This window comes from Podarcis raffonei, chromosome 13 (genome assembly GCF_027172205.1).
Source record: "Podarcis raffonei isolate rPodRaf1 chromosome 13, rPodRaf1.pri, whole genome shotgun sequence".
Lineage (NCBI taxonomy): Eukaryota > Metazoa > Chordata > Lepidosauria > Squamata > Lacertidae > Podarcis > Podarcis raffonei.
The window spans coordinates 1,570,776-1,598,312 of record NC_070614.1 but is presented as its reverse complement, the minus strand read 5'-3'; the positions used below and the strand labels follow the sequence as shown (position 1 = coordinate 1,598,312).

Sequence of the window (27,537 nt, the reverse complement as noted above, 5' to 3'; positions counted from 1 at the left end):
CTGACAGAGTTCCCCGCCCCTGCCCGGCTCCGGAGCGCCTGGCCCCGCCGGGCGTGGGGGCGTCGCCGGCTGCGGAGGGCGGGCCGTCCCGCCTCCGCCCAGCTCCGCCCCGGGAAGCGGCTTCTGGCCGCCCGCCGCCGCCTCTCGCTGGCTGCCTGGCTGGGCTCGGCTGGGCTGCGGGCGGCGGGGCGTCGGGGCGCCATGGCGCTGCTGCTGGAGTACGAGTTCAAGGCGCTGCCGGCCGACAAGCAGATCGACACGGAGCCCTTCCTGGAGGCCGTGGCGCACCTGCCGCCCTTCTTCGGTGAGCGGCGCTCGCTCCGGGCGGGGACCGGGACGGGGACGGGGGGGGGCGCTTGCACGGCGGCCGGCTGCTCGCCTTCCTCCCCGGGGAGACTCGGGCGGAAGGGCGGAGGGGGCGCGCCGCCCCTCCAGGTACGAAGCGGGGATGCGCTCGCGGCCGGGAACCGCGGGAGGCGCCTAGCCGTGTCCCGAGGCTTCGTCGCGTTTCTTGTCATCATTCGGACAAGAGCCCGGCCAGGTCGGCGGCCTGGTTCTCCCCTCGCCCATTTCGCGGAGGGGAGAGAGAGAGAGAGGCTGCTTTGCCGCTATCCAAAGAGGAGAATAGTTTTCCTTCCGTTCTCCATTTGTATCTTGCCTTTCTGCAATGCTGTACACAAAGGGCAGCTTAAAAAAGGTAAAAGAAACCGCAAAGATTCCACAACCTGTACAGTCTGAGCCAATGAAAATAACTTGTAATGATAAAAAGGACTATATATAGTTTTAGACCCAGAGTGGTGTTGGAGGGGGAAAGCCCAGGGTTCAAATCCCCACTCAGCCCCTGGGTGACCTGAGGCCAGGCGCTGCCTCTCAGCCTAACCTACCTCACAGGGTCGTTGTCAGGATAAAATGGTGATGGACAGAAGTCTATGGGCACCTTGAGCTCCTTGGAGGGAAGGTGCCATATAAATTCATTAAATAAACCTCTTGTGTTGAATATTGCTATTGAATATTTTGAGTGCTTCCTCTTGTATTGGGCATTAGAGTTTCGCCCTTCTGCATCTGGAGGGGCCCAGGCCGACCCAGACCTCTGTCTCTTAGCATCCCTTCACTGCCCAGCCTGGCAGCAGTAGTGGTTTTCTTTTCTTTCCCGCTGGCTTGATGGGTGAATGGCAGACCTGAGTGACATTGTGTTGAACCTGCATGTTAGGAGGCAGTGTATCTGTGCAAATACTAGGGGCAAAGCAGAAGGGCATCACGCTTGCACCCTGCTCAAAACATCTAGTGGGCCGTTGTCAAAAGCTTGATTGCCGGAGTGCCAAAGGCAGGTCTCTGGCCTGATTCAGCAGCACTGTTTCGAGCTGCTTGGAGTAAACGGTGCCAATTTTGGGATGGAGCCTCTGTGCTGCTGGGCACCCAGCTCCTATCTCAGTCACTGCTGCCTCCAGGCAGGGCTGGGAGACCCCCAGGTCTGAACCCTTGGAGACCCACGGTCACTCAGTATTGATCAGCTTTTGCCATCCTGGGCCCCTCAGGGTTGTTAAGACTACAGCTCTCACCACCCCTGAGCATTGACCAAGTTGGCCGGGGGTATTGGGAGTTGTAGTCCAACAACCTCTGGGGACTCCAGGCTGAAGAGACCTGATGTGGACAGCATGAGCCAGAGGGACCTCAGGCCGGACTCGGGGTTAAGGTGGCTTCCTCCGGTGGTGAGGTTAGAGTGCTGGGAGACCAGGGTTTGACCATTTGTTCCGCAGCAGCATTGGAGCCCTTGGCACGGAGTCACCTGCTGTATTGTGCTCTGCCTCAGCTTCTCCACTCTAAAAAAAGCAATAAAAGAAATGATTTAATTTCAGTAGAGTTGTTGTGAGGACAAAGACAGCTGTTATGCAAAAGAAGAACATTTTATGTAGGAAAAGGGCTGGTGCAGTTCAAAAACAGGATTGTCCTATCCAGTTACTCGGCTCAGAACATCTTGAGGGCACCAGGTTGGCCAAGGCTGCTCTCACTGCAATGCTGCTGGAACTTGAGAGATCTTTCAGGTCCACCAGTAGCTGGCATTCAAAGGAATAAAGAGGTGCCATTCAGCTATAATTTCTGCCCACCTCACCTCAGAAAATATATTTCAGAGTTGGAATAGAGTTGGACATCCAAAATGATGAAGGGGATGGAGGGACTTCTAAGAGGAAAGGTTGCAGCGTTTGGGACTTTGTAGTTTAGAGAAAAGGCAAGTGAGAGGCAGCAGGATAGAAATTTATAAAATTAGGCCTGGCCTGCAGAAACTGTGCAGCCAGAGGAAGGTTTTCCTCCCTCTCTCGTAATGCTGGAACTTGGGGGCATCTGATGAAGCAGAGTGTGGGAAGATTCAGGACCGAGTAAAGAATGACTTCCTCATGCAGTTAAACTCTGGAACTCCCTTCCACAGGAGGCATGGCAGCCACCAACTGGGATGGCTTGATAGCAGGACTGGACTAATTCATGGAGGGCAGGGCAATCAATGGCCGGTAGCCAGGATGGCTCTGCTCTGCCTCCAAATTGGAGGCAGCAATGTTTGCGAATGCCAGTTGCTGGAAACGGCAGGAGGGCAGAGCTGCTCTGGTGCTTGGGTTCTGCCTGCATGTTTTTCCTTGAGGCATCTGGTCGGCCACTGTGGGAACAGGATGCTGGACTCTTTCCTAAGGTTTCCATCTGTCTCTTCTGACAAGTTTTGGCAGGGCTTTGCCGTGCCCTTGGGCCTGTTGTCACGTGGGGAGAGGAACCTGTGGGGAGGTGGCACCCCTGTCACTTGGGTTACCCAATTGCCAGCCTGGCCTTATCCTGCAGGTGTGTGTCTGGCAGGGACTCAGCTTTCCTTCTAAATCCAAAGGCTTGATCTTGGCAGCACCCAGCAACCTCTTTTTCTTGCCTCTAGCCCTACAAGAGAAATAGTTTTTTTAAACGCAGCTGAAGAAATGGCCACCAGAAGGATGCTGCTGGATCCGACCAGGGCACCCTGAAGTCCAACATTCTTTTCTCACAATGGGCAACCAGCCACCCCAATGGAAAGCACAGAAGCACAACAGCACTCTCCCCACCTGTGATTCCCGGCTATAGCATTGTTATGGGGTTTTTTTTGGGGGGGGGGGCTCAGGCTGGATGATACCAACATGTCCCTTCCAATCCTGTGCATGCAGAGTTAGAATCAGTGAGAGGAAACCTACTGATCCAGTTTGACTAGTCTCTTGGCTAAGCTAATGGCCTCAGCTTGCTAGTTAAATACTGCTGTTTACATGTCCAGAGAGGTTGCTCTGCTGCCATAGAGACAAATGGGTGGGCCTTTTCCCACCTCACCTGGCAGATCCTATGTCATTCTAGGATGGAGAACAAGAGGCCAAATATCAGAGGGGGGGGGGCTGAGGTGTGCACAACAATATTATAGCCATGATGGCTAGTAGTCATGATCCTTCATGGATTTGTCCAATCCTGTCTTAAAGCCATCCAGGTTGGTGGCCATGACTGCATCTTGTTGGAGCAAGTTCCATTGTTTTAAGCTTTAAAGAAGCCTGTCCTGACTCTTCCAACACTGAGATTTACTGGGTAACCCCAATTGATTTTTGTATGACGAGACAGGGAGGAAACCTCCTTTCTGCCTGTCCGCAGTCTCCACAAATGTGGGCATTATCTTCTCTTTGCAAAGCCTTTGTGCTTCTGGTTTTCCCAGGGACTGGCTGCATCCCTCCAGACCATGGAAGGTGCTCTGGACATGCTCAGAAAGGCACCTCCATTGCAGCATGTCCTCTGGGAGCAGCCATTAAGGCCTCCAAGATTCAGGACAGTGAAAGGGCTTCTGCACTCAGCACATAGTTAAGCTTTGGAATTTCCTCCCTCAGGAGGCTGCAATGGCCACCAGCTTGGATGGCTTTAAAAGAGGACTGGACAAATTCATGGAGGAGGAGAGGGCTGCCGGTGGCTCCTAGCCAGGATGGCTCTGCTCTGCCTCCACACTGGAAGGCAGCCGTGCTTTCGAATACCAGTTGTTGGAAACCACAGGATGTCAGGGGGCTGTCAGGAAAGGCAGGTTCATCCACAGGTCAGAAGGAAGACTCAATGTGAAGTCAGCTTTTTTATTCAGAAAAGGAAAACGCAGCAGAGTTCACCCAGGCTCAACTGCCCTAGTAGAAGACGTTGCTGGGACTGGCGTCTGGCCCTCCTTTGCTCTCCAGCCCTCTTCCTCCGGACCCCTCCCAAGCAACTCTAGCAAGAAGAAGGGATCCCCCTCTAGGCCTGTTGCTCAGCAACACACGGCTCTTCATGATCTGGGTGTCAGTGGAGGAGGAGAGCTTGCTGTAGAGGGACTGGCCAACTGCTGTGAAGCTGAGGCAGCGTCCGGCTCCTCTCTCTGCTCTCTTTCAAACTGAGACCCTTGGCACCCAGCCCTGTCCTGGAATGGCTTCCCTGGTTCATGGGGTCAATAACCAGACCCCATCTTCAACACTGTTCTTGAGCTAAATGGTGTCCTTCTGAGCATGCACAGAGTATCTTTCCGCTGGAGTAGCCACGGCCTGGAATTGTGGGGTGTGCCTTCTGGGCTTGGGCGTCTTTTCCTGTGATCCTGAGTATTACATGGCACAGTCTGCGCACCTATATATCTTTATTTTTCAGGAAGGATTATTTGTGGGTGGGGGCAGTTGTCTGTTTTTCTGCCTTCAGGAGATGCTGGAGCAGCTCCTCTGAACGGGGTTTGTCTAAGGAAAATCTCTGTGTTGAGGCCATGGGGTAAACCGAGAAGTTGAGCAAATGTTTGCCAAGGAGTCGCTGAGCGCTTTGTCCTGCCTGGCTGCACTTCTTGCCACCAGTGATCAAAATGCGCCACGTAAGGAAAGTGATCGCTGGCTTGTCAAATAAGGAGCGCACTTTCATAATGGATGTAACTGGAACTCTTTGCTCCCTGGGCACCTTGGGCTGATTATGTTTTATGCGCTGCCTTCTCACTCTACCAGCCTCAGGGTATCTGTTGAGCGGAGCTGTCAATTGTTAAAAAAATAATAACCTTAAATTCATGAGAGCCAGAGCTCATGAAAGGTCCTAATCTGGGAAGGGATCAAGCTGGGGACCAGCTCAGAAGGCTGGGACTCAGGAACAATGAAGCAGGGTTCTGATATGTATATCCAGGGCCACTGAGTGAGTACGGCTCAGCCCTGCTCACCTGGCGGATTCTCTGCCTCTCTAGAGCATTTTTAAACAATGGAAACAAGGCAGTCCTCTAAGAGACAGGACACAAAAAGGAAAAGCAGGGAGGGGGGAAAGCAACACAGCTCCAAAAAGGAGTTTCGTAAATTGTTAAACACACAGTTTGGGAGGTTGGTTGAGTGGAAGAATGTAAAACTGAATTGGAGCAGCCTCTGGAAATTGCCTTACTTTGAGGAAGGAGTCATGTTGAACTAGCAGAATTCAGGAAACCCCCCCCCCCCTGCAATGGCCTTGACGCCAAATGGAGCATATATGTTTGGCGATTGGGATTTGATCCCATCTAGTGGCAAGGGGAAGGGACGCGGGTGGCACTGTGGGTAAAAGCCTCAGCGCCTAGGGCTTGCCGATCGAAAGGTCGGCGGTTCGAATCCCTGCGGCGGGGTGCGCTCCCGTTGCTCGGTCCCAGCGCCTGCCAACCTAGCAGTTCGAAAGCACCCCCGGGTGCAAGTAGATAAATAGGGACCGCTTACCAGCAGGAAGGTAAACGGCGTTTCCGTGTGCTGCGCTGGCTCGCCAGATGCAGCATTGTCACACTGGCCACGTGACCCGGAAGTGTCTGCGGACAGCGCTGGCTCCCGGCCTCTTGAGTGAGATGGGCGCACAACCCCAGAGTCTGTCAAGACTGGCCCGTACGGGCAGGGGTACCTTTACCCTTACCTAGTGGCAAGGGAGTGGCAGAGGCAAGGCTCTGGCTTGTTGGAGCAGCGCCCTGCCCTGCCCTGCCCTGGCTCTCCCGTGAGTGTGGAGCAGTGACTGGCTGCTCTTTCTTCATGCCAGACGTCTTCCTGAGCAAGGGCTCCTGCCAAGTGCTGCGCCCTAGAAGAGAAATCCGCTGTGGCAAATCCCAGACTTATCTTTGCTTTCCATCTGCCCAGCAGCTATGCAGCTGCTTCTTCTGGGAGCTTTGTCAAAACTTGAAGGATTCTTCCCAGGGTGTTTTTTTGGGGTGGGGAGAGGATAGCTTTCCATTTAGGGTGATCTGTTGCTATTTCATAAAGCGCCTCATGAAAGTTCAACCTGCTCTATGAACTTGATTGTGGTCCAGATGAGGGCATAAGGATCAGGCCTGCTGGATCAGGCCATTGGCCCATCTAGTCCAGCAGATGCCACAAGGAGAAGCCCGCAAGCAGGACCTCTCCGCTCCTGTGGCTTCCAGCAACTGGGATTCAGAAGCATGGCTGCCCCTGAATGTGGGGGCAAAGCAGAGCTGTCCTGGCTGGTGGCCACTGAGAGCCTTTTCCTCCTCTAGGAGTTTGCCCAGTCCAAGTTGGTGACCACCACTGCTTCCTGTGGGAGGGAGTCCCTCAGTTTAACTACGTGCTGCATGCATAAGTGAATCTCCCAACACTGAGCTGCCTGGGCTGTCCATGAGTTGTGGTCTTATGAGGAACTTTTCTCTCTCCCCTTCCTTCAGGCCAGGCATAATTTTCTACACGTCTATTGTGTTGCCACTTCCTTGTCTTTTCTCTCCTCACAGCAGCCCTGCTGTGTATCACACTTCCATTTTTACACAACTTTAAGCTGCATTAATCTGAGGTGGCCCTCCAGCGTACCTGATGGTGGTCCGTAGTGTGAACTTTAGGAGGAGCTTGACAGCACTTGGGATGCTGGGATAGTTTCACAGATTCTGCACACGGCACCTTTTCCTCTCCCACAAATAAGATCATGTTCATGCAAAGCTACCCAAGACACTTCTTCTGTTCTGATGTAATTCTGAACCCTTGGTGGCTGTATATTTTGGAATATACAGAATATTTAAAAAACCTCCAGCTGTTTTGTAGAGGCACAAAGTGGATCAGCTAATCTAGCCCCTGCCAACCTGATACCGCCAGATATTTTGGACTACAATTCCCATCACTCTCAGCCAACACTCCAGATTGGCAAAGGCGGACCAAATCTCTGAAACGTATGAGTATGAATGTGTATATAAATGTTAGAATCCTAGTTTGTAACCATAATTAACGTAAAGTAGGGGGATAGTACAAAGGAGTGGACGAGCTGTTGACAGCCATCTGTCTTTGGAGACAATGGAGTGTGCCTCTGGGGGTGAAATACAACTGCTATGTTTTAGGGATCATCTTAGGGACTCCACTCTGGATTTGTACAGGCTTAACTCCTTGGCTTTTTCTCCTCCTAGAGATGTCCCCTTAGATGGGCTCCTTTCTCAGGTGGATGAGCCCCACCTGCCCCTCTCTTCCCTCTACAACAAGGGCAGAAACCACCCTCTTGACCCTTGGATCCACCACGGGTCACATCTGCTCAATCTGCCAGACCCTGTCTTGCCCTGCAGGGGAAGTCCCTAACTCCCCAAGGGGTTGAGAGCCATCGACCACCCTCACCTGGTTTAGCTGGCCAGTCGAGGCCGTTCTCGGGATGCGGCTGCTGTTGCATGCCAGCAGCTTCTAGGAGCCCCAGGTGAGAGCTGAGTATAGAGTGGGGACCCAAGATGAGCAAACTACCCCACCAGAGGTGCTATCCCTCCCCTAACATCCCCATACATCCTGGAGTGGACCAAGGGAGCATATATTTCTGGAAATTTGGTGTGGAACTCAAAAATATCCTATAAAAGGTTGAGACTTCACTTGGACTGTCTCCTCCAGGTGGCATGTCTGCTTGAGAGTCTGGTCATTGTTGTGAACCCCAATTTGAGCTGGCTGCTCTCCTGGGCTCTGTTGGCAACAAGGCCTTTCCTGGCTTCTCATTCCAACAGGTGGGAAAGTTGGATAATCATTCAGGGTCACAGAAGATCCCAGTTGTCTTCCTCTCGTCCTCCTCCCTCCTGCAACCTTTTGCACTCTACATCTGCATGGGATGCTGCCTGACTGGCTTGACGCAACAGCAGCTGCTGAAAATCCTGCTGCTCAGGTTCAGGCCCTTTCTCTGACCCAGTTGGCTCTAGGTGCAGGCACCTAGGCGTGGGGGTGGAAGCGCGTCTCCCCTTGGGCCAGATTGGCTGGTGAGTCTTGCAAGGCTGCTGCTCTGCCACTCAGCCACGGCTCTTGCTCAAGTTGCTGGTACACTTGCCTGCAGGCAGGTATTGTGTGGCTGGAACCAGAAAGGCAAGAATGTTGGGTCTGTTGTTGCATCTGGCTGGTGGGAAGGTGGCCCTGAAGAGCAAAAGCTCTTGGGAACTGTTAGAAGGTTGGGCGGGGATTGTCTCCCCATCTGGCCTTCTGGGGCGCTTTGGACTCCCCCATAGGCTGCCTGGATGAGGCCAAAATTCAGTGGCAGAGCAGCTGCCTTCATGCAGAATGTCCCAGGTTCAATCCCCTGCTTTTCCCTGTTCGGGCTGCAAAAGACTCCTGCCCGAAACTGCAGACAGCTGCTGCCATCCTGGGCAGACTAATATCCTAAGCCCATCTAAGGCAAACATCTCGTGTTTCTGTTTAAAGCAGCCCTTCCATTCAGAACCACAAAGACCCACCAGACTCTCGCTTCACTTTGAAGGGGAAGGCTGTAGCTGAGGTGGCACGTGGAGCCAGCTGATTAGTCATTTGCTCATTGCATTTATATCCCACCTTTTTCTACCGAGGAGCTCAAGGCAGGGCCCAGGGCTCTCTCCCTCCTCACTTAATCCCCACCACAACCCTGTGGGGTAGGTTTGCCTGGGAGGCCATGAGCAGCCCAAGGCCATCCAGGGAGCTTCATGGCTGAGTGGGGGTCTGAAAGCTGGTCTCCCAGGTCCCAGTCTGACACTCTAACCATTGAGCCACCTGGCTTGAGAGCAGTACATGTGAAAAGGATCTAGGAGTCTTGGTTGACCACAAACTTGACATGAGCCAACAGTGTGACGCGGCAGCTAAAAAAGCCAATGCAATTCTGGGCTGCATCAATAGGAGTATAGCATCTAGATCAAGGGAAGTAATAGTGCCACTGTATTCTGCTCTGGTCAGACCTCACCTGGAGTACTGTGTCCAGTTCTGGGCACCACAGTTCAAGAAGGACACTGACAAACTGGAACGTGTCCAGAGGAGGGCAACCAAAATGGTCAAAGGCCTGGAAACGATGCCTAATGAGGAACGGCTAAGGGAGCTGGGCATGTTTAGCCTGGAGAAGAGGAGGTTAAGGGGTGATATGATAGCCATGTTCAAATATATAAAAGGATGTCACATAGAGGAGGGAGAAAGGTTGTTTTCTGCTGCTCCAGAGAAGCGGACACGGAGCAATGGATCCAAACTGCAGGAAAGAAGATTCCACCTAAACATTAGGAAGAACTTCCTGACAGTAAGAGCTGTTTGACAGTGGAATTTGCTGCCAAGGAGTGTGGTGGAGTCTCCTTCTTTGGAGGTCTTTAAGCAGAGGCTTGACAACCATATGTCAGGAGTGCTCTGATGGTGTTTCCTGCTTGGCAGGGGGTTGGACTCGATGGCCCTTGTGGTCTCTTCCAACTCTATGATTCTATGAGCCACGCTGCTTCACATGGGCTTTGTATCCAGGTGGGGCTGACAGGGACCCCTGCCTGAAACTGTAGAAAGCCCCTTTCAGACATGATAGATTGCAGCAGCGGGGGGGGGGGGCACGGCTGGCCAGGCGGACGTCAACTCCCATCCATCATCCCTGACTACTGGCCATTCTGGCTGCGACTGATGGGAGTTGGAGTCTGAAGCATCTGGAGGAGAGCCCGTCGGCTCGGGGATCCTGACCACCACCTGTGGACACTGGGCAGGGCATCAGAACTAGGCTGGATGCCCATTTCCCCATTTATTTGGTGAAAGATGGCAAACACATGGATGCTAGACAGAAAAATAAGGGCTGCTTCTTTCCATGGCTGAGGGCAGGGATGCGGAATCTGTGGCCCCCAGGTGTGCCGAGCGCCAGCTTAGTGTGGGGTTGGACTAGCTGACCCTTGGGACCCCTTCCAACTCGTTCACCAGAGCCATCATGGCCAGTGGGACTTGCAGTCTGACAACATCTGGAGGGCTGGAGCTTCCCCACACCAGCACCAATGGCGATGCAGCCAGTGGATCTGTGCTGAGAGACATCCCCCTCTGACCGATTTCATCACTCCAGAGAATGCTTTCGGCAGACAATAGGCAGGCTTGTTCTCTCCTGGGCTTCACAGTAGGAGCTATTATGTTAGGAAATGCATTATAAAAGCTCTCTTTGCAGCCCCTCCCTGCAAACCCCCTTAGTTTGACCAGCTGTACAAAGGCTGCTTTGAGAGCCAAGCTGCTTCTTATGGGTATGTTGGTCAACTGGTTCACTTGGCATCTAGCAAAACGTTTCTCCCTCCAAAACTGTAGGAATACCTGACGGCTTCATAAACTGTGAGCTGTGAAGATATCACAGGTTTGGGGAAAACTGTGGAACTCTTCGCGACTAGAAACTGGCCAACAAAACATTTTCTGGAAGTACTAAAAGGCTGCTGGCACTGACACTGAATGCGTGTGTTAAGCAGGTACAGGGTGTGGCACATCCAACTTTATAACGTTTGGACTGTCTCTCCAAAGAGATCAGGCTGTCATGCGTCTGGTTTTCCTTTCTTATTATCCCCACAACACACCTGCAGTGTCAGTTAAGGTAAAGGTAAAGGTACCCCTGCCCGTACGGGCCAGTCGTGACCGACTCTAGGGTTGCGCGCTCATCTCGCTCAAGAGGCCGGGAGCCAGCGCTGTCCGCAGACACTTCCCGGTCATGTGGCCAGCGTGACGAAGCTGCACCAGCGCTGCACACGGAAACGCCGTTTACCTTCCCGACGGAGCGGTACCTATTTATCTACTTGCACTTAGGGGTGCTTTCGAACTGCTAGGTGGGCAGGAGCTGGGACCAATCGACGGGAGCTCACCCCGCCGCGGGGTCAATTAGGTTGAGAGAAATTGATTGCCTGAAGTCGCACTCAAAATTTTGGCCCCTTACCACCTCCCATGTTGCATCATCTCTGCTTGGATTAGATGACTTTTGCAGTTTCTTACAAATTAAACAGCTCAGGACCGCAAGACCTCAAGGACCGCCTCTCCCCGTATAAACCATCCTGGACTCTGTGTTCATTCTCTGAGGCCCTGTGTTCTCCACGTGAGGTCCGGAGGGTGCCAATGCCAGAACGGGGCCTTTTCTGTCCTGGCTCCCCATTTGTGGGGTGCTCTCCCCAGAGAGGTCTGCCTGGTGCCTTCTTTACATATGTTTAGGTGCCAGGCAAATCTTTCCTCTTCAACCAGGCCTTGGGCTCTACAGCCTTTAAAATGTGATTGTGGGAGGGGGTTGTTCTTTTGTTGTTTTGTGCTTTCACCTTGTATTTTTATCTTCTGAGCTGCCCTGAGATCTTTTGATGATGGGTGGTATATAAATCTATTTAATAATAAAAATAAAATAAAAAAATATGATCCTAGGTACCTCTCCTTGGAGACTTTCACCCCTCCTGATACCTGGTTCCATTGACTCTTGCTTGCAAGGCATTTTTATTGAAGTTCAGCCAGAATCTCCCTTCCTGAGTTTTCACCTTCTTGTGGACCAGAAAACTAGTGCAAACATGTTGCCCCCCCCTTCTCACGTGCCCCCTAACTAGGGGGTGTTTTTTTTTTTAAAGGAAACAGTTCTGTTTCTTCTTACTGGGCTTTAAGCAGGAGTCTAATGTTGGGTTAAAATTTTGTTTTATAATGTATAGAAAACAAGAACAGTTATAACGACAGGTGAAAATTGAAAGATGAAAAACAAAACTATAAAAGAGGCACGTAGAAGAATGAGTACAGTTGCACATGGGATAAAATAACAAAGTCAAGAATTTTCTGTTTAGCTGTCAGTCACATTGAATCCTGAAATTGTAGAGCAGGTTTCTTTCGTCCAGCGTGGGGCTCAAACCCATGACCTAGAGATTAAGAGTCTTGTGCTTAACTGACTGAGCTATCCCAGGAGCAACCCTTGTGGTACCGTCCAGCTCTACAATTCCAGGATTCAATGTGACTGACAGCTAAACAGAAAACTCTCTTAATATAAAAGGGTTTGCTTATCCTGAGCCACCATTGGAAAGTTAAGAATATTCATGTTGTTCAGTTGTCAAGTTTGGTTCAGATTTGCCAGGCTTCTGACAAGGGCTGTCTTCAAAAAGATGCCTATGTAATAAATGAATGCCAAAGCATATAAACAGTGTCTGGAGGTTCTAGTCCTTGTCAAAAACTCAATGATGTGTGATTTTCTTCATTATAGCTATTCCAGTGCCTAGTGCCCGATTCTGGGCTCCTTTCCGTGGCAGCTGTGGTTTGTATTAACGCCAGGCTGCTCCTTTTCCTTTCAGATTGCTTGGGGACGCCCATTGTGTATGCGCCAGTCAAAGCTGACCTCTCTGGGAACATTAAGGTAAGGAAGGGCCTTGGTGCGTCTTTGGGAGAGGCTGGCCAGTCACGTGGGAATTGCCCTGCAGTGGGGGGCAGAGCAGGACCCCAGTCCAGGGGAAGCAGCTGCTTTGCTGGCAGGAGGCTCCAGCAGGGCCAGAACTCGGCTTGCTGTCACCCAGGGCAAAGACCCAGTTTGTCACACACCCACACAACGCATTTGTTCAAAGGGCATAAAAAGTAGTTTGAAGGAGGCTGGAGAAGCGATAGTCTTTCCAAATACTAAAACTGTCTGTGTATGTATCTGGCTTTCATTCAACCTTAAGTAGATCTCCTCAGAGATCATTTGAGGACTTCTAAGAAGTATTATGACTGTATGATATACTACAACTCCTACTCCTTTTTTTTTTAGTTTTTAAATACATCTTTATTGGTTTAAAATACAATCTTACAATAAAGGTAAGTACAACAAAGTTAAGCACAGAAAAGAAAAAAGGAAAAAAAATTTCTCCACATCAAAAAGTACAAGAAGTTTAAAAGTAACAAGAAGAAAAAAGAAAAGAAAAAAACAATTAAAAGTACCAGATATTTATACATCATGTCTTATCCAATAAAGTCTTCTGTGAAAAGCTTCCAATTGTTCTCCTTATGCTTTTGCTGTTGTCTTGATTTTATCACACAGTTTGTTTTATATCTTTTTCCATAAGATATAAGATAAGATATATAAATATCTTTTTCCTCTAAGATATTTATTCCATTTATTTATTATACACAAATATCATTCAATTCTGCTAGGATGGTATCATTTTTACAATATAGTCTTATATATTCCTTAAATATTTTCCATTCTCCGTATACTTTTTGATTTAAGGTTCCCCTGACTTTTTCACTCAGCTTTGCTAATTGGAAATACTCTATCATGAGTGTCTGCCATTCTGTTATTGTTGGTGTTGTTTTGCATTTCCAGCTTCTGGCCACTAGTATTCTCGCAGCTGTGATTGTGTACATGAACAGTGGTCTTGTGTTTTGCTTAATTTCTATTCCTAATAGGTAAATCTCCGGCCTTTTTTTAACAGTGAATTTAAATAATTTCTTAAATTCATCATATATGTTGTTCCAAAATTCACTTATAATTATGCACGTCCACCACATGGGATAGTAAGACCCTATCTCCTTTTTGCTTCGCCAGCATGTTGGTGAACTACCTTTGTACATTTTAGCAAGTTTTGACCGGGTGTGATGCCATCTGTAAAGAATCTTCATGGTATTCTAACTCAAGTTATAACATGATGTAAATTTAATGTCTTGTTGCCACAGTCTTTCCCACTGCTCCATATAGATATTATATCCAAAGTCTTGTGCCCACCTTATCATTGATGTTTTTACTGCTCCTCTTTCACTTCCCACTCTAAAAGATATTCATACATTCTTGATATATACTTTCCTTTATTATATATTAATTCTCTTTCAAAAGTGGAAGTTTCTTTGGCAAGACCTTCTTTCTATACACAATTTTTGATTTAGCTGGAAATACTGTATCCAATCAGGCAGATGGCATTTTTTAAAAGTTGGCTTATCTTTGTCTGATTCTAGTAGTATCCAGTAGGTGGGTCACTCTCCTTTCATGTTTTTTCTTTTAACTGCTATTGTTTCCGCTGGAGATGTCCACAAAGGTATCTTTGGTTCCAAAATTCCTCTATATTTACTCCATATCTTATAAAGTGATTTCCTTATTACATGGCTTAAGAAACCTTTGTGGACCTTCACCTTTTCGTATATTAGATAGGCGTGCCACCCAAACTGGTTGTCGTGCTCCTCAAGATCCAAAACATCTGTGTCTTTTAATGTAATCCATTTTTTTAGCCATACTAATCCTGCTACAGCATGGTATAGTTCCAGATCCGGTAATCCAAATCCTCCTCTTTCCCTTTTGTCCATCAATACCTGATGTTTAATTCTCGGTTTATTTCGGTTCTAGACAAATCTAGCTAATTCCTTTTTCCAATCCTGGAAGCATTTCATTCCTCCCAGAATTATTAAAGTTTGAAACAAACAAAAAAAATCATTTTTGGAAGGATGTTCATTTTTATTACCGAGATTCTTCCCAAAAGGGAAAGGTGTAATTTAGTCCAGTTTTCCAAATCCTTTTTTATGTCTTTCCATGTTTTAATATAGTTATCTTCGTAGAGATTTATATGTTTATTTGAAATCCAAATCCCCAGGTATTTAGCCTTATTTTTAATTTCCAGACCATTTTTTTCTTGTAATTCAGTTTTCTCCTCCTGTGTTAGATTTTTGGTCAATAACTTTGTTTTCTGGTGGTTTATCTTCAGGCCCGTTAATTTCCCGTATTTTGTAATTAAATCAATAGCTGCTGGAATACTTTGATTTGGATCCTGAGTTGTTATCTGCGGATGCTCTGATTTTATATGATTTCTCTCTGACTGTAATTCCTTTTATTTTTCCTTCTTTCCTGATATTATTCAGCAGCGGTTCCAAAGCTAATATAAATAACAGGGGTGACAAGGGGCACCCCTGTCTGGTTCCTTAGTTATAGGGATATTGTCTGTTAGATTACCATTTATTATTAACTTTGCTTTTTGTTGTTCATATATTGCCTCTCTTCCTTTTCTGAATTTTGTTCCTAGACCCATAACCTCCAATTGTTTATTCATGTAATACCACAAAACATTGTTGAATGCCTTTTCTGCATCGAGTAATAATAAGGCAGCTTTTTTTTATCATTTTTGGCTTCTAAATATTCTAAAATGTCTACAATGTTTCTAGTATTGGCCAAGATTTGTCTTCCTGGGAGGAACCCGGACTGATTTGGGTATATAATTTCATTGATGGCCTCTGTAAGCCTATTTGCCAGTATACTGGCAAAAAGTTTGTGATCGCAATTTAATAGCGATATTGGTCTATAGTTAGATATTGGCTCTGGGTCTCTCCTACTCCTAATGATAGAAACTGTGATACTAATCAGGCACACACCAAAGACTAAGTCCTATTGAACTCAGTGGGACTTACTTTTGAGTAAAAGTGCTTAAGACTGCAGTATAAGACTGCAGAATCTTTACACAGTTACCTGGGAGTAAGCTCCATTGAATTCATTGGGACTTCTGAGTAGTAAAGGCTTGCAGTTTAAGGCTCTAAATAATAAAATAAAAGAATAAATACTCCACAAGTTTCCTTTAAAAAATTGCTGAATGATTTAAAATGGATTGGCTACATTTTCCTTCCAAATTACAGGAAGGGGTAAATACAAAGTGCTTCGTATATCAGCATCACACTTCTTTCATTACAGGTATTTTATTTTCAGTATAAAGAGGACTCAGTTTTTGTAGGTGATTGTATGCACCAGTGCTCTCTTTATGTATTCTCATGGTGTAAACATGTATGTTGTCCTCTGAACCCAAACACACACACACACACACAGAACACACAAGCAAGCAATACTCCAAAGTGCTTCTGTTCCCAAAGAGGGCAGGAGGTGGTGGTCTGATCTCTTCACCGCTTTTAATTGATCTCTGAGATGCTGAGGGAAACAAAAGAAGAAAGAAAGAAACAAAGCTTCCCCTTTTCAACTTTGCTTGGAGAGCAACCTTCTCCAGGATTTCTCTTTCGCAAACAGTTCCAAAAACAGGCAGGGGGGAAGGGGAAGGAGGATCTTTTTCCAGGTTTTTTTTTGCATTCCCTAGCAAATTAGCATCCCTCTGGTTCTCAGCAGCTCCAGATCCACTCTATGGAAGACTCTCGAGAGCCGCAAGGAGGGGCCGTGGTCAGAGGAAGCCCCTGCAAGCTGGGAGCCTCAGTGGTGTCCCTCTAGGCTTCATCCAGGGATGAGACTCTGGCTACCCCCCCATTAACTTCAGCCCTGGTTTCCAGGTTCAGTCCCCCCCCCCCGGGCATCTTCAGTTAAGAGGGCGGCTGATGGGAAAGATGCCAAAGACCCCCTGGAGAGATATACCAGATATATGGCAGTTTCCTATCTTGCAATCTTAGTTGAGATTCCTGCATTACAGGGGGTTGGAATAAATGACCCTCAGGGTCCCTTCCAACTCTACAGTTCTATAATTCTCTTGTTGAAGGTGGTGTTTCTTGCTTGTATAACAAAATCACAAGTCTGTTGTCATGCTGCAGTTCACAGGCATGGCAACTCCAGTGTGGCTGGTGGCTCAAGTGAGCTTCTTTAAAGGAGCAAGGTGCTCCAGAAAGCAGTTTGTCAAAAGTGAGGGAGCATTGGTCAGGTGTAGAGGGAGGATGAGGTGGCCAGGTGTGGGGAAAGGGGAGCCAGTGGGCAGGTGGGTGTTAGCCATTGAGGAAGCAGCCCCTACTTAAAAACATTTTTAATTACATGGTGAGAATTCAAAATTGGTAGCAGCCACTGCCTTCCCCTCGGTCCTCAAAAAAAGAGTGAGATGTACAAGGGAGATGGTAGAAACAAAGAGAGCAAAAATGACTCTTGATTTTTTGCTATTTGTCACCTGTGCCACCTTCTCTGTGTTGTTGAATTGACCTTTCTGTGTTTTTTTCGTTTGGTTCCATTTCAGAAAATACGAGCTGTTTACGAATCGAATCCAACCAAGTTCAAAACGCTGCAGAACATCTTGGAAGCGGAGAAGGAGATGCATGGAGCGGCTTGGCCAAAAGTTGGGGCAACCTTGGCACTCATGTGGCTGAAAAGGTGCCTGCGGGTTGGAGGGTGGTGGCTTGGAGGCCTCCCTGGCGCCTGGGGGGCTGACGGGATGATGTAATGTAGTCACCCAACAGCCTCTGCCAAACGAATAATCCTCCGGAAGATTTCATCTCCCAACTGCTCTCCGTCCCAGCAGGAGAGCCATGCTGGCCGGGGCAGATGGCAGTTCTGGTCCAAAAGACCCGAGAGGTACCAGCAAACCCTGAGCTATGAAAATGCAACAAGGAGTCAGGGGGAATGGCCGAGGCCCTTGTTCCCTCCCCACCTGGGCATGGAGTGCCAAAGGGAAAGACAACACTTGGCATCATAGAGTTGTAGAGTTGGAAGGGACCCGCAAGAGTCATCTAGTCCAGCCCCCTGCAATGCAGGAATCGCAGCTCAAGAATCCCTGGCAGGCGGCCATCTGAGTTCTGCTTTAAAACCTCCAGTGGAGGAGAGTATTTACTCTGCAAAATAATTTTATTTATTTCATGAAATTTATAGACTGCTTGATTGTAAGAAGAAAAACCTGAAAGCAGCTTACAAGAAGAATAAAACAATACAATTGTCAAAAAAGCAGTTAAAAACCAGCTATTTAAAACTTTCAGAAATTCCGCATTTTTTGCTCTATAAGACACACTTTTTCCCTCCTAAAAAGTAAGGGAAAATGTGTGTGCGTCTTATGGAGCGGGTGCTGACAGGGCTTCTCCCACCTCATAGAAAAGCCCGGAAGAGCCACGCTCCCTTTAAAGAGTGTGCGGCTCTTGGCTGGCTTTTGCGGGAGGTGGGGGAAGGGACAGAGGGCAGCTTAGCCGCACGCAGTCTCTTCCAGGCAGGGGGAGCCTTCATCCCGCTGCCCAGGAGAGGCTTCAGCAGCTATCCCAGAAGCCAGAACAGCAAGAGGCTATACCAGAAGCCAGATCTCTCTTGCTGTTCTGGCTTCTGGGATTCAGAATATTTTTTTCCATGTTTTCCTCCTCCAAAAACTAGGTGCGTCTTATCGTCTGGTGCGTCTTATAGAGCGAAAAATGAGGTAATTTAAACTGGTGATAAAGCTAGAAACAGGTTGAAACACATGTCAACATTCTGCATCGCTAGATAGTCTTGCCTAAACAAAACATTTTTAGCCAGTGCTGAAAAGAGCATGGCAAAGGCACCTGTTTTATGTCAATAGGCAGGGAGTTCCAAAATGTGTTTCCTGCCACAACATGACCCAAGCTTTAGGAGAGAGTGGAGGATGAGAATTGGCAGGAGAACATAGGAACAGAATTGTTGGTGTGAAGTCTTTAATCGGGACCAATCTCTGCACAAATACAAAAGAAAAATGGTCTGAATATACTATATACTGCCTGTGGTGGGAAATGTTAGCAACAGTGATTAAATCCATTTCACTGATAACCTGTCCCCACCCCCCCATTTTGACAATTTTATTAGTATAGATGGGTGATCAGCTGGAGCGTAAAGAAGCACTAATAGTGACACAAGAATGAAAAAAATACCGATAGTAAAAGGATGGTTTGTAAGAATCTGGAAGGTAGCTGTGATGCATCAGCTAGGAAGGGTTGGATAGATAGATATAAATGATACTATGCGCATAGAGGTATTTGTTATAAGTAAAATAAAACAAATTATTATTTTAATCCATTTCAACCTGCTGTTGAACACTGCTCAACGCTGTGCGCTTCTTCAAGGCTTAGTAGGCTTAGCTCACCTGTTCACTGTGTTCCTCTGCCCACCCCCAGCATGCAGCCAGTTTAATCTTTCTACCCCAGAGCACTCCTGCTTTGAATGAAAACAATCAAGTCTTCAGTCCTCAGTCCAATTTCACTTCTTTTGCGAGAGAGACCAGGACAGGGCTGGGCTTCAGTCCCACCAGGGTCTCCAGAGGATTCCAGCTGCTCCGTTTTCTCCACTATGAAGGAAGCTGTGCTGCTCTCGTTTTTTGGGAGGGGATGGTGGTCATTGGCTTGTTTTTGTTTTTGTCTTACGATGTATTTTGCATTCTCATTTTGTATTTTTCTGTTGTGAACCACCCTGGGATGGTCTGACGGAGGGCGGCATACAAATAACAGCCACTCCCATCACCCTCAGCCAGTGGAGCCAGTGGTCAGGGGCAGTGGGAGTTCTAGTTCACAACAGGCCTGTTTTAAGTGACAAAAGGTTCAGGTGCTGTGTTTCCTGGCGGTGCCTGGCAGGTGCCTCTTGCAGGGCAGGTGTCTCCCCCCGCCTCACCTGCCCCGTTTCTCCCGCAGGGGCCTGAAGTTCATCCAAGTTCTGCTGCAGAGCCTGTGTGATGGCGAGAGGGACGAGGAGAACCCAAACCTCATCCGGGTCAATGCCACCAAAGCCTATGAGTTGGCACTGAGGAAGTACCACGGCTGGATGCTGCAGAAGCTGTTCTTGGTGAGTGGAGCTCGCAAGAGCCACCCAGCTGAGCCAGCCTGATCCCAAGGGGCTCCGTGCCTAATTTTATAAGCTTCCTGTTGTGTCGCCTCTCACTCACCTCTTCTCTAAACTACAAAGCCCCAAACACTGCAGCCTTGTTTCATGGGGGAGGCACTCCAGCCTCTTGATTGTTTGGGTGGCCCTTTCCCAGTTCTGCAGTCTCCTTTTTTGTGGTGAGGTGGCCAGAGCTGTGAGGTAACCAGAAATGATAGCTGAAGGAACCTCCTTCTTCTGAAGCAGTCTCTCTTTGAATGCCAGCTACGGGGGCAGGGAGAGCTACAGGAGATGCCTCGGTTGTGGATTTGCCCCAGAATGGTCTGGTTGGCCCCTGTTGGATGCTGACCTAGATGGGTCATAAGGAGAATCCTGCTGGACATCCCATTGCTGACTGTGCTTCAGGCTAGAAAGGCTAATAGCCACTGACTAACCTGTTCTCAGTGTAGAACTCTAACCCAGAGTTATACCTGTTTTGCATTTTGAAGGAATTCTGCACTAAGTTAACCTGAGTCTTGCACCAGGAAAACAAGGTGAATTCTGCCATGGGCATAATTTTCCCCCACCTGTGTGTGTGTAATTCTGCTAGTCACTAGGAGGGGTGAAGCAGCATAAGGCACTGAGGAAATCCAGGAAATCCAGGAAATCCAGCTCCCCTCCTCTCCTTCCCCACTTCTCTGGTTCCTGAGATTTTAGCTGTTGTTCTACACATGCTTTTAAGTCTGTCTTGCTGGTCATGAGGACTGAAATTCCCACAGCATTGGGCCTCCCACCCGCCATCCATTTCTGTGCTTGCCAGTTGCAGAACGCAGACATGCCCAGACACCCAGGAGCAGAGAGTTCCCTAGATTTGCATTCAACTAATAAAGAAGTACTCCCTCCTCTTTTTTATCTTTTTTTCTTAAACAAGACAAAACAGTAGATCATCCCTAAGAGTATGTTGGTCTGCTCTCCATGCTGTACAATATTTATTTTCTACTGCAGTTCAGGTGGGGTGGGTGTTTAACTCCAGGCGGTTTTGCCACACCTTCCGTCGTCTGACTGGGTTGGCATGTTGGCACTTTTCCTGGGGGGATGAGGGAGGGCAGCCCTGTGCATTGGTCTTCTGGGCGAGGAGGGCAGAGATAATTCAGGCTTCATTCACACCAGACGTTGAAAGCACAGTCATGGCTCCTGCCAAAGAATTCTGGGCACTGTAGTTAGTGAAGGATGAGTCCCCTGTTCCCCCCAAAGAGCTGCAATTCCCAGGGTGGTTCAACCGTCACATGGAGCTCTGAGAATCGTAGGCCTCTGAGGGGAATAGGAGTCTCCTATCACCTCTCAGCAACCGTGCAGACCACAGCTCCCAGAATCCTTTGGGGGCGAGCCATGGCTGTTGAAGTGGTCTGAGACTGCTTTAAACGTATGATGCGAATGAAGCCTCACTCTGAACATGACAAATGAGTGCAAAGCTAAAGAGAAGGATTCACATCCTGATTTTCCAGGGGCAGTCCCGGAATTACTGAAGCCATCCCAGTTTCTGATTTGGTCCTGGAATGTCCTGCTTTTCCTTTTCCCTCCCCTCCACATCTCAGATGATAATTAAAAGTGGTGTGTGTTTATGTGTAGGTGCAAAAACAGAGTCCTGTTTAAATGGACAATAAAATTCCTGCACCCAGTGAAGGAAATGGTGAAGCTAGCATACGAAGCCCTGCCTATAATTTTGAAGGAAAAGGTCACCAATCCACATTAAATTCTTGACTGGCCATGCTTCAGCAGCTGCTTTAGAGAGGAAAGAGAGGGCTGGCTTGGGGGTGGGGGAGAGAGAAGCCTACTGTCTCCTCAAAGAGAGAACTTTTGCCTCCCTTTCCTTCCCCCCCACTTAAACTCCGCCCTCCTGCGTCCAGTTAGCCACCTCCTTCCACACACGCACCCCACGCACGCTCTTTGTCCCTCCAATGACAATGGGTAGACCACCGCCAGTTTTTTATACTGGGGAGTAGATCGCAGCCTATTTGAAGTTGGAGGTGCCTGATCTAGTTCAACCTGTTGTGATGCGGGCATGTGCAGCTGTCCCATCTGGGGATCAAACCTGCAACCTTGGCGTTCTCAGCACCCCGCTCTAACCAACTGCGCTAGCTGGAGTTTCTTGCTTCGTGCGACTTGGGTTTATTCTGTCTCTCATTTGTCCTTACCCAGGGCTCTGTGTATGCTCTCCCTTACAAATCGGATTTGCTGAAAGCCCTGGAAAAAGGCAAAGAGGTGAAGGAAGAGGAGACCTTAGAGAAGATCCACCAGTTCCTCTCCAAGGCGACACCCATCCTGGATGCAATCTACGAAATGTACACAAAGATGAATGCTGAACTGAGCTACAAGGCTTGACCAAGCGCCTCCCTCTGCCCACCCGCTTCCTCCAGCAGATGGTCTCCTGGTCACTGTGAGCAGCCCCTCCGGCCGCTCTCAGCCTCCGGAGAAGGTCGACTTAGAAATGCGTTTCTACCGAAACTGAAGCAATACAACCTGGAGATCATCTCCAGGATCTTCCTGAACTTTTTGTCCTGCTCGTTCAAGAGCTTAAAAAGTATTTTATAATCTTTATCTAACAGATTTATTTATAACCAGTCTCGGGAAATGAGGGGCACCTGGCAATAAAGCTTAGCTAAGTGGTACTGTATTCCATATATATATATATATATATATATATATATATATATATATTCCTAATATTTTATAATCTCTGTATATTTTGGGATTCCTGTATAGTTAGATGCTTCGATGGTGCAGCAGGTATGGCTGTTTGTACCTGGTTTTTTGATGTGCTGACTGAATTAGGTGTTTCTCCACAACAGATGCCAGCGAAGTGTGTGTGTGTGTGATTTGCACAAAGAAGTAATAATGAAAACCAGTCTTCAGTTACCGTATTTTTCGCCCTATAGGACACACTTTTTCCCCTCCAAAAATGAAGGGGAAATGTGTGTGCGTTCTATGGGGCGAATGCAGGCTTCAGGAAGCTATCCGCAAGTCTTGCAAGCCCGGCGGGAGGTCCCGCAGGCTCGCAAGGCTTGCAGGCAGCAGCCTGCAGCCCAAAAGCTCGGGGGATAGCGGGGAGGCAGAGCGCTCCCACCCCGCTATTCCCCGACCTGATCTGGAGGCTGGCGGGGGGGGGGGGGGAGGAAGCAAGCTTGCTTCTCCCCCCCGCCAGCCCCACAACCTCGGGGGATAGCGGGGAGGCGGAGTGCCGCCACCCCGCTATTCCCCGACCTGATCTGGAGGCTGGCGGGGGGGGGGAGCAAGCTTGCTTCTCCCCCCCCCGCCAGCACCACAAACACGGGGGGCAGCGGGGCAAGCCGCTGTCCCACGGAGGCTAGATAGGCTGTCCCTGAAGGCAGAAGAGGGAGACGGAGCGCTCCGTCTCCCTCTTCTAGCTTGGGGATGGCTGTGCAAACCTGGGGGGGAAATAAAAAATTTTTCTTTGATTTCCCCCCCAAAAAACTAGGTGCGTCCTATGGGCCGGTGCGTCCTATAGGGCGAAAAATACGGTATCTTTCTTGAGTGACATTTTTAATCTCACCAGAGTCGAAATATTTTCTCACTCCTTTTTGCAACTGTTTACTTCAGGGATAACTTCTCACCCTTTGAACTACCTGCAACCTGCCTCCTTTCCCCACGTTCCCCATTGTTGCCTTTTTAGATATCTTGGTTTCTGAGGCACAAGAACCATTTTAGGCCTTAAGTGGATCACTGCTCATCCAAGCCTTATATTTTCTTCAAGTAGCAACAGAGAAGACAAAAAAATAAAATAAAGTCTGATGTGGGGAGATGTGTGTCTGTGAATTTATTTGTAGAGTTGAGCCATGCTCACACATTTAAGGGGCTAGGATGCCATTTTAAACAGTCCTGGCTTCCCCCAAAGGATTGTGGGAGCTGTAGTCTGTTAAGGGGGCTGAGAGTTGGGAGGAGGTCCCTGTTCTCCTCCCGGAGCTTCAGTTCTCAGACTTCTCTGTGAAGAGGGATTGACTAGGGAGAAGCCATGACTATTTAAAGTAGTATCATAGTGCTTTCAGTGTATGGTGTGATTGGGGCCTGTGTGTCTTTTGCAGACAACTGAGGGGAGGGCTTTGCAAACCCCTGCTATAGAGGTGCCCCCCCATCCTGGAAGGTTTAAAGGCTGTCCGTAGGCTGCAGTTCCACAGGAGCAGATCATGCCTGCAGAAGGAGGTATTGAGGGACAGAACCTCAGTCTTTTTCTTTCTTTTTAAACGGTTAGGGCTCACCCACACTTCTGCGTTACCCTGGGAAAACCTGCTGTTTACTGCTGAATCAGAGCAAACTTTGTCTAGTTTTCTCTGGATTGACCTTTGCTCCGATGCAGCACTAAAGAGTGGATTTTTGGAGAAATGGCAAAACTGCTCTGAGCTGTGCATAGAAAGCCTGGGGCAAGCAGAAAACCACTTGGCCCTGTGCTTTCTAGGGAGGGGGCAAGTGGAAGCGTGGAAGATATGCTTGAGAAGGTTTCGGCCAATTAGAAGGAAAAAGGGTAGGGAGAATCACACTGCAAGTGGTTAGGGGTTGGGGTTTAGCACTTTTGGCGACGGCAAAAGCAGGGTAAAGGTAAAGGACCCCTGACCGTTAAGTCCAGTCGCAAACGACTCTGGGGTTGCAGTACTCAACTCGCTTTACTGGCTGAGGGAGCCGACGTTTGTCCACAGACAGTTTTTCCGGGTCATGTGGCCAGCATGACTAAGCCGCTTCTGGCGAAACCAGAGCAGCGCACAGAAATGCCATTTACCTTCCCGCCAGAGTGCTACCTATTTATCTACTTGCACTTTGACGTGCTTTCGAACTGCTAGGTTGGCAGGAGCAGGGACCGAGCAACGGGAGCTCACCCCGTCGTGGGGATTCAAACCGCCGACCTTCCGATTGGTGAGCCCTAGGCTCTGTGGTTTAGACCACAGCGCCACCCGCATGATGTCAAATAGTAAAACCAGCAGAAAATGAATCAATACAAATAGAGAGAGGGAGAGGGAGAGGGAGAGGGAGAAATGCAAAATTAAACAAATTTTACGTAATTCTCAGCTGCTGCACAATTGGGCTTTCCTTGGTGCAGAATCCAGCCATTATGGTTATTGAGAGCATTTGGTTTTTGGCCAAAAAGGCTCTGGAAATGATTTACGTACATTTACAACAGGACGCTCCCTGCCCCCAGCCTAACAATGTAAAAAAACCACAGCACACAAGGGGAAGGGGATTGGGAGGGAAGAGGAAAAGAAAAACCAAGCTCAGGCACCAGTTTCTAAAGAGCCTTTTGTTCCTATAATGAGCAGCGGGCCCAGTTCAGGGGCAGGAGGCGCCTGATGGAGCTGGGCTTTCAGCAAAGCTGATGGCATGAATCTCGCTTCCTATCTCTCCGTCCGATGGAATGGCTGCCCCAGGTGACAGCCGAGGGAGAGTATTGTGTTAATTTGTGATGTACAATTTTGCCTTTGCTGGGTCAGCTTAGCTCAATGCAGTATTCAGTCTGCTGGCAACAAATAGCCTCATGTTTTGTGGAGATTCCCACCTGAGAGCCCCAGCCATGGAAGCCTGCTCTCCCTGAATGTGGAGGGTGGCCCTGTGACTGCTGAAGGGACCAGTCCTCTTTGCAGTTCTCCAAGCATTATTTGAAGCCTTGCCTATTGCTGCCCATTGTAGCATCTCGGTGCTTCTAGATCCAGAGCTGGTCTCTCCATGGAAATAATTCCATTCATTGACCTGCTGCCTGTTTCCTTAGGCAAGGCAAAAAAGTTTAATTATGCAGACCTGAAGATGTTGGGGAGCTCCTCCAATTTCCTCTAAATCAGAGGAAGGCTGAGGAAGGCTTTGCCATCTGGGTTCCCTCCAGATGTTTCTGACTGGCTAGCACAGATGTGTGAGCTGGCGCTATTGGGGATTTCGGTCCAAAACATCTAGAAGGAACCTGGTTGCCACAAACTGCTTTAAAGAACCCTGTGGCATCTCCAAGGCAGGCAGATATCTCTCCATTCCTGAAGCCTGAACTTCCTTATTGCATCAGCACATTTTGTTATCTGTCACTTGTTCCACAAATTCTATCATTCCCTTCTGTGCTGGGTGTAGACCCTTACTATTTATTTCATTAAATTTATACAATGCTTGATTGTGGGGGGGGGAACAACCCTCAAAAAAGTTTTACAAAGGATAAAACAAACAAATTATCAATAAGAAGGATTAACAATGATTAAAGACTTTTGGAAAATTAAAATAATAATAGACTGAAAACAGCTTAAAACTTGTGTTGCCTTTCTAAACATCTGGGTAGGCTTGTATAAACAAAAAATGTTTTTAGCCAGTGCCATAGAAGTCCAGGGAAGGCGCCTGCCTGATATCAAGAGGCAGGGAGTTCCAGAGTTTGGGTGCTGCAACTCTCAAAGCTCAAGTTCTTACAACTGTGGCCAGGGCTGTCTTAAGCATATGTGGTGCCGAGGTGAAAAGATCTGCCTGGCACCCCCCCCCCCCCCAGCTTGCACAGTCCCAGGCGCACAGGAGTGTGGAGCCAGCCGGCCGCCTCAGCGTCTTGCTGGCTCGGTCACCCCCGAAGAGTCCACCACGGAGCTCTGACCAAAGGGCAGGCTCTTCCCTGGACTCAACTCTCGGGCCTCGGACTCTCAGCCTGGCGCCTCTAAGAGCCTGGCGCCCGGGTGCCCCACACCCCTAGCGCCTATGGGTAAGACAGCCCTGACTTTGGCATCTGCCACAGTGCCAGTTCTGCTGATCAAAGCAGTCAGGTGGGTGTATATGGGGGGATGCCATCCTGCAGCAAACTGGTCTCAAGGCATTTAGGCCTTTATATATGACAGCAATGCCAGTGTAGATCTCTTGAGCACAGGGGTTGGGTGCTGGCAAGGCGTCACACCTGTCAGCATCATGCTGCAGCATCCTGCACTAAACTGTAGCTTCCGGATCAAGTGCAAGGGAAGCCCCACATAGAGTAATCCAGCCTTGAAGGAACCAGTGCACGAACTCCTGTGGCCAGGCTCTCCCAGTCCAGGACGTGGTTGTAGTTGTCAAACCAGTTGCAGTTCGAAAATGGCACTTTTACCCACAGTCCACCTGAGCCTACCATGACTGAGCTGGATCCAGAAGCACCCCAGACTGTGAAGCTGCCCCTTTGGATAGCTAGCTGCTAGTGAGCTTGGGGGAACCCCAGGTCTGCAGAAGTAAGGGGGGCAGGAATGCCACACTCCCTAACACTTGGGGGAGGGAACAACCCAGTGAGCCTGCTCAGAATGCTGGATGGCTGTGGGAGTGGAGAGGAAATGGAATTGAGTAACCTAGAAAGATCCCTCCCTCCCTCCCTCCCTCCCTGGAATCCTGAACTGGAGCAGCCCACTGCACTGCAACATTTTGTTGCAGGCGCCACTTGTCCATTGCTCAGGTACCTTTTCAAGCTGTGTTTATTTATTTAAAATAATTTTTATTAACCGACCAATCAAATCAAATCACATCACAAAAATTCCGAATTACAAAGCCAAATTTTAAATTTTTTGTTGAGGGGACCCATATTTCAAGTTCCGAAGGGGATTCCAATCATCTTCTTGCTGCTGCGTTAATATCCACAAATCTGTCCAAGTAATATTCATAATTCTATCCAGTCCTATCTTGCTGTTCCCACATCTCATCTTGTTTGTATATTTTTCTTTTTTCTTTATGATCTCTTCTGATAATCTTTATTTTTAAACACTGCATCATTTCGTTTTGCATTCTTTGCCAGAGATTAGAAACTAATGTAATGGAGCTGTGAGCCAGCTTAATCGCATCATCTATGTAGCTTTGTCCTACTTCAGTGGGCGGCATCACCAATGTCTTCCATGGGCTGACTCAGAAATCCTTCCCTTGCAGGGCCGTCCCCAACCTCATCCTGGCTCAGAAAGTACCACCAAGGGATACTCT

At 48.6% G+C, this 27,537-nt stretch overlaps 1 protein-coding gene across 1 annotated transcript; it reads left to right on the top strand.

The window, feature by feature from the left end:
* Positions 1–145: 145 nt before the first annotated feature.
* Positions 146–22,506, top strand: GLTP (glycolipid transfer protein). Its single transcript, XM_053362329.1, has 5 exons — positions 146–304; positions 12,458–12,519; positions 17,048–17,181; positions 19,425–19,575; positions 21,790–22,506. Exons 1-5 carry the CDS (start codon positions 202–204, stop codon positions 21,970–21,972), a joined length of 633 nt encoding a protein of 210 aa, XP_053218304.1. The 5' UTR covers positions 146–201; the 3' UTR covers positions 21,973–22,506.
* The last annotated feature ends 5,031 nt before the right edge of the window (positions 22,507–27,537 follow it).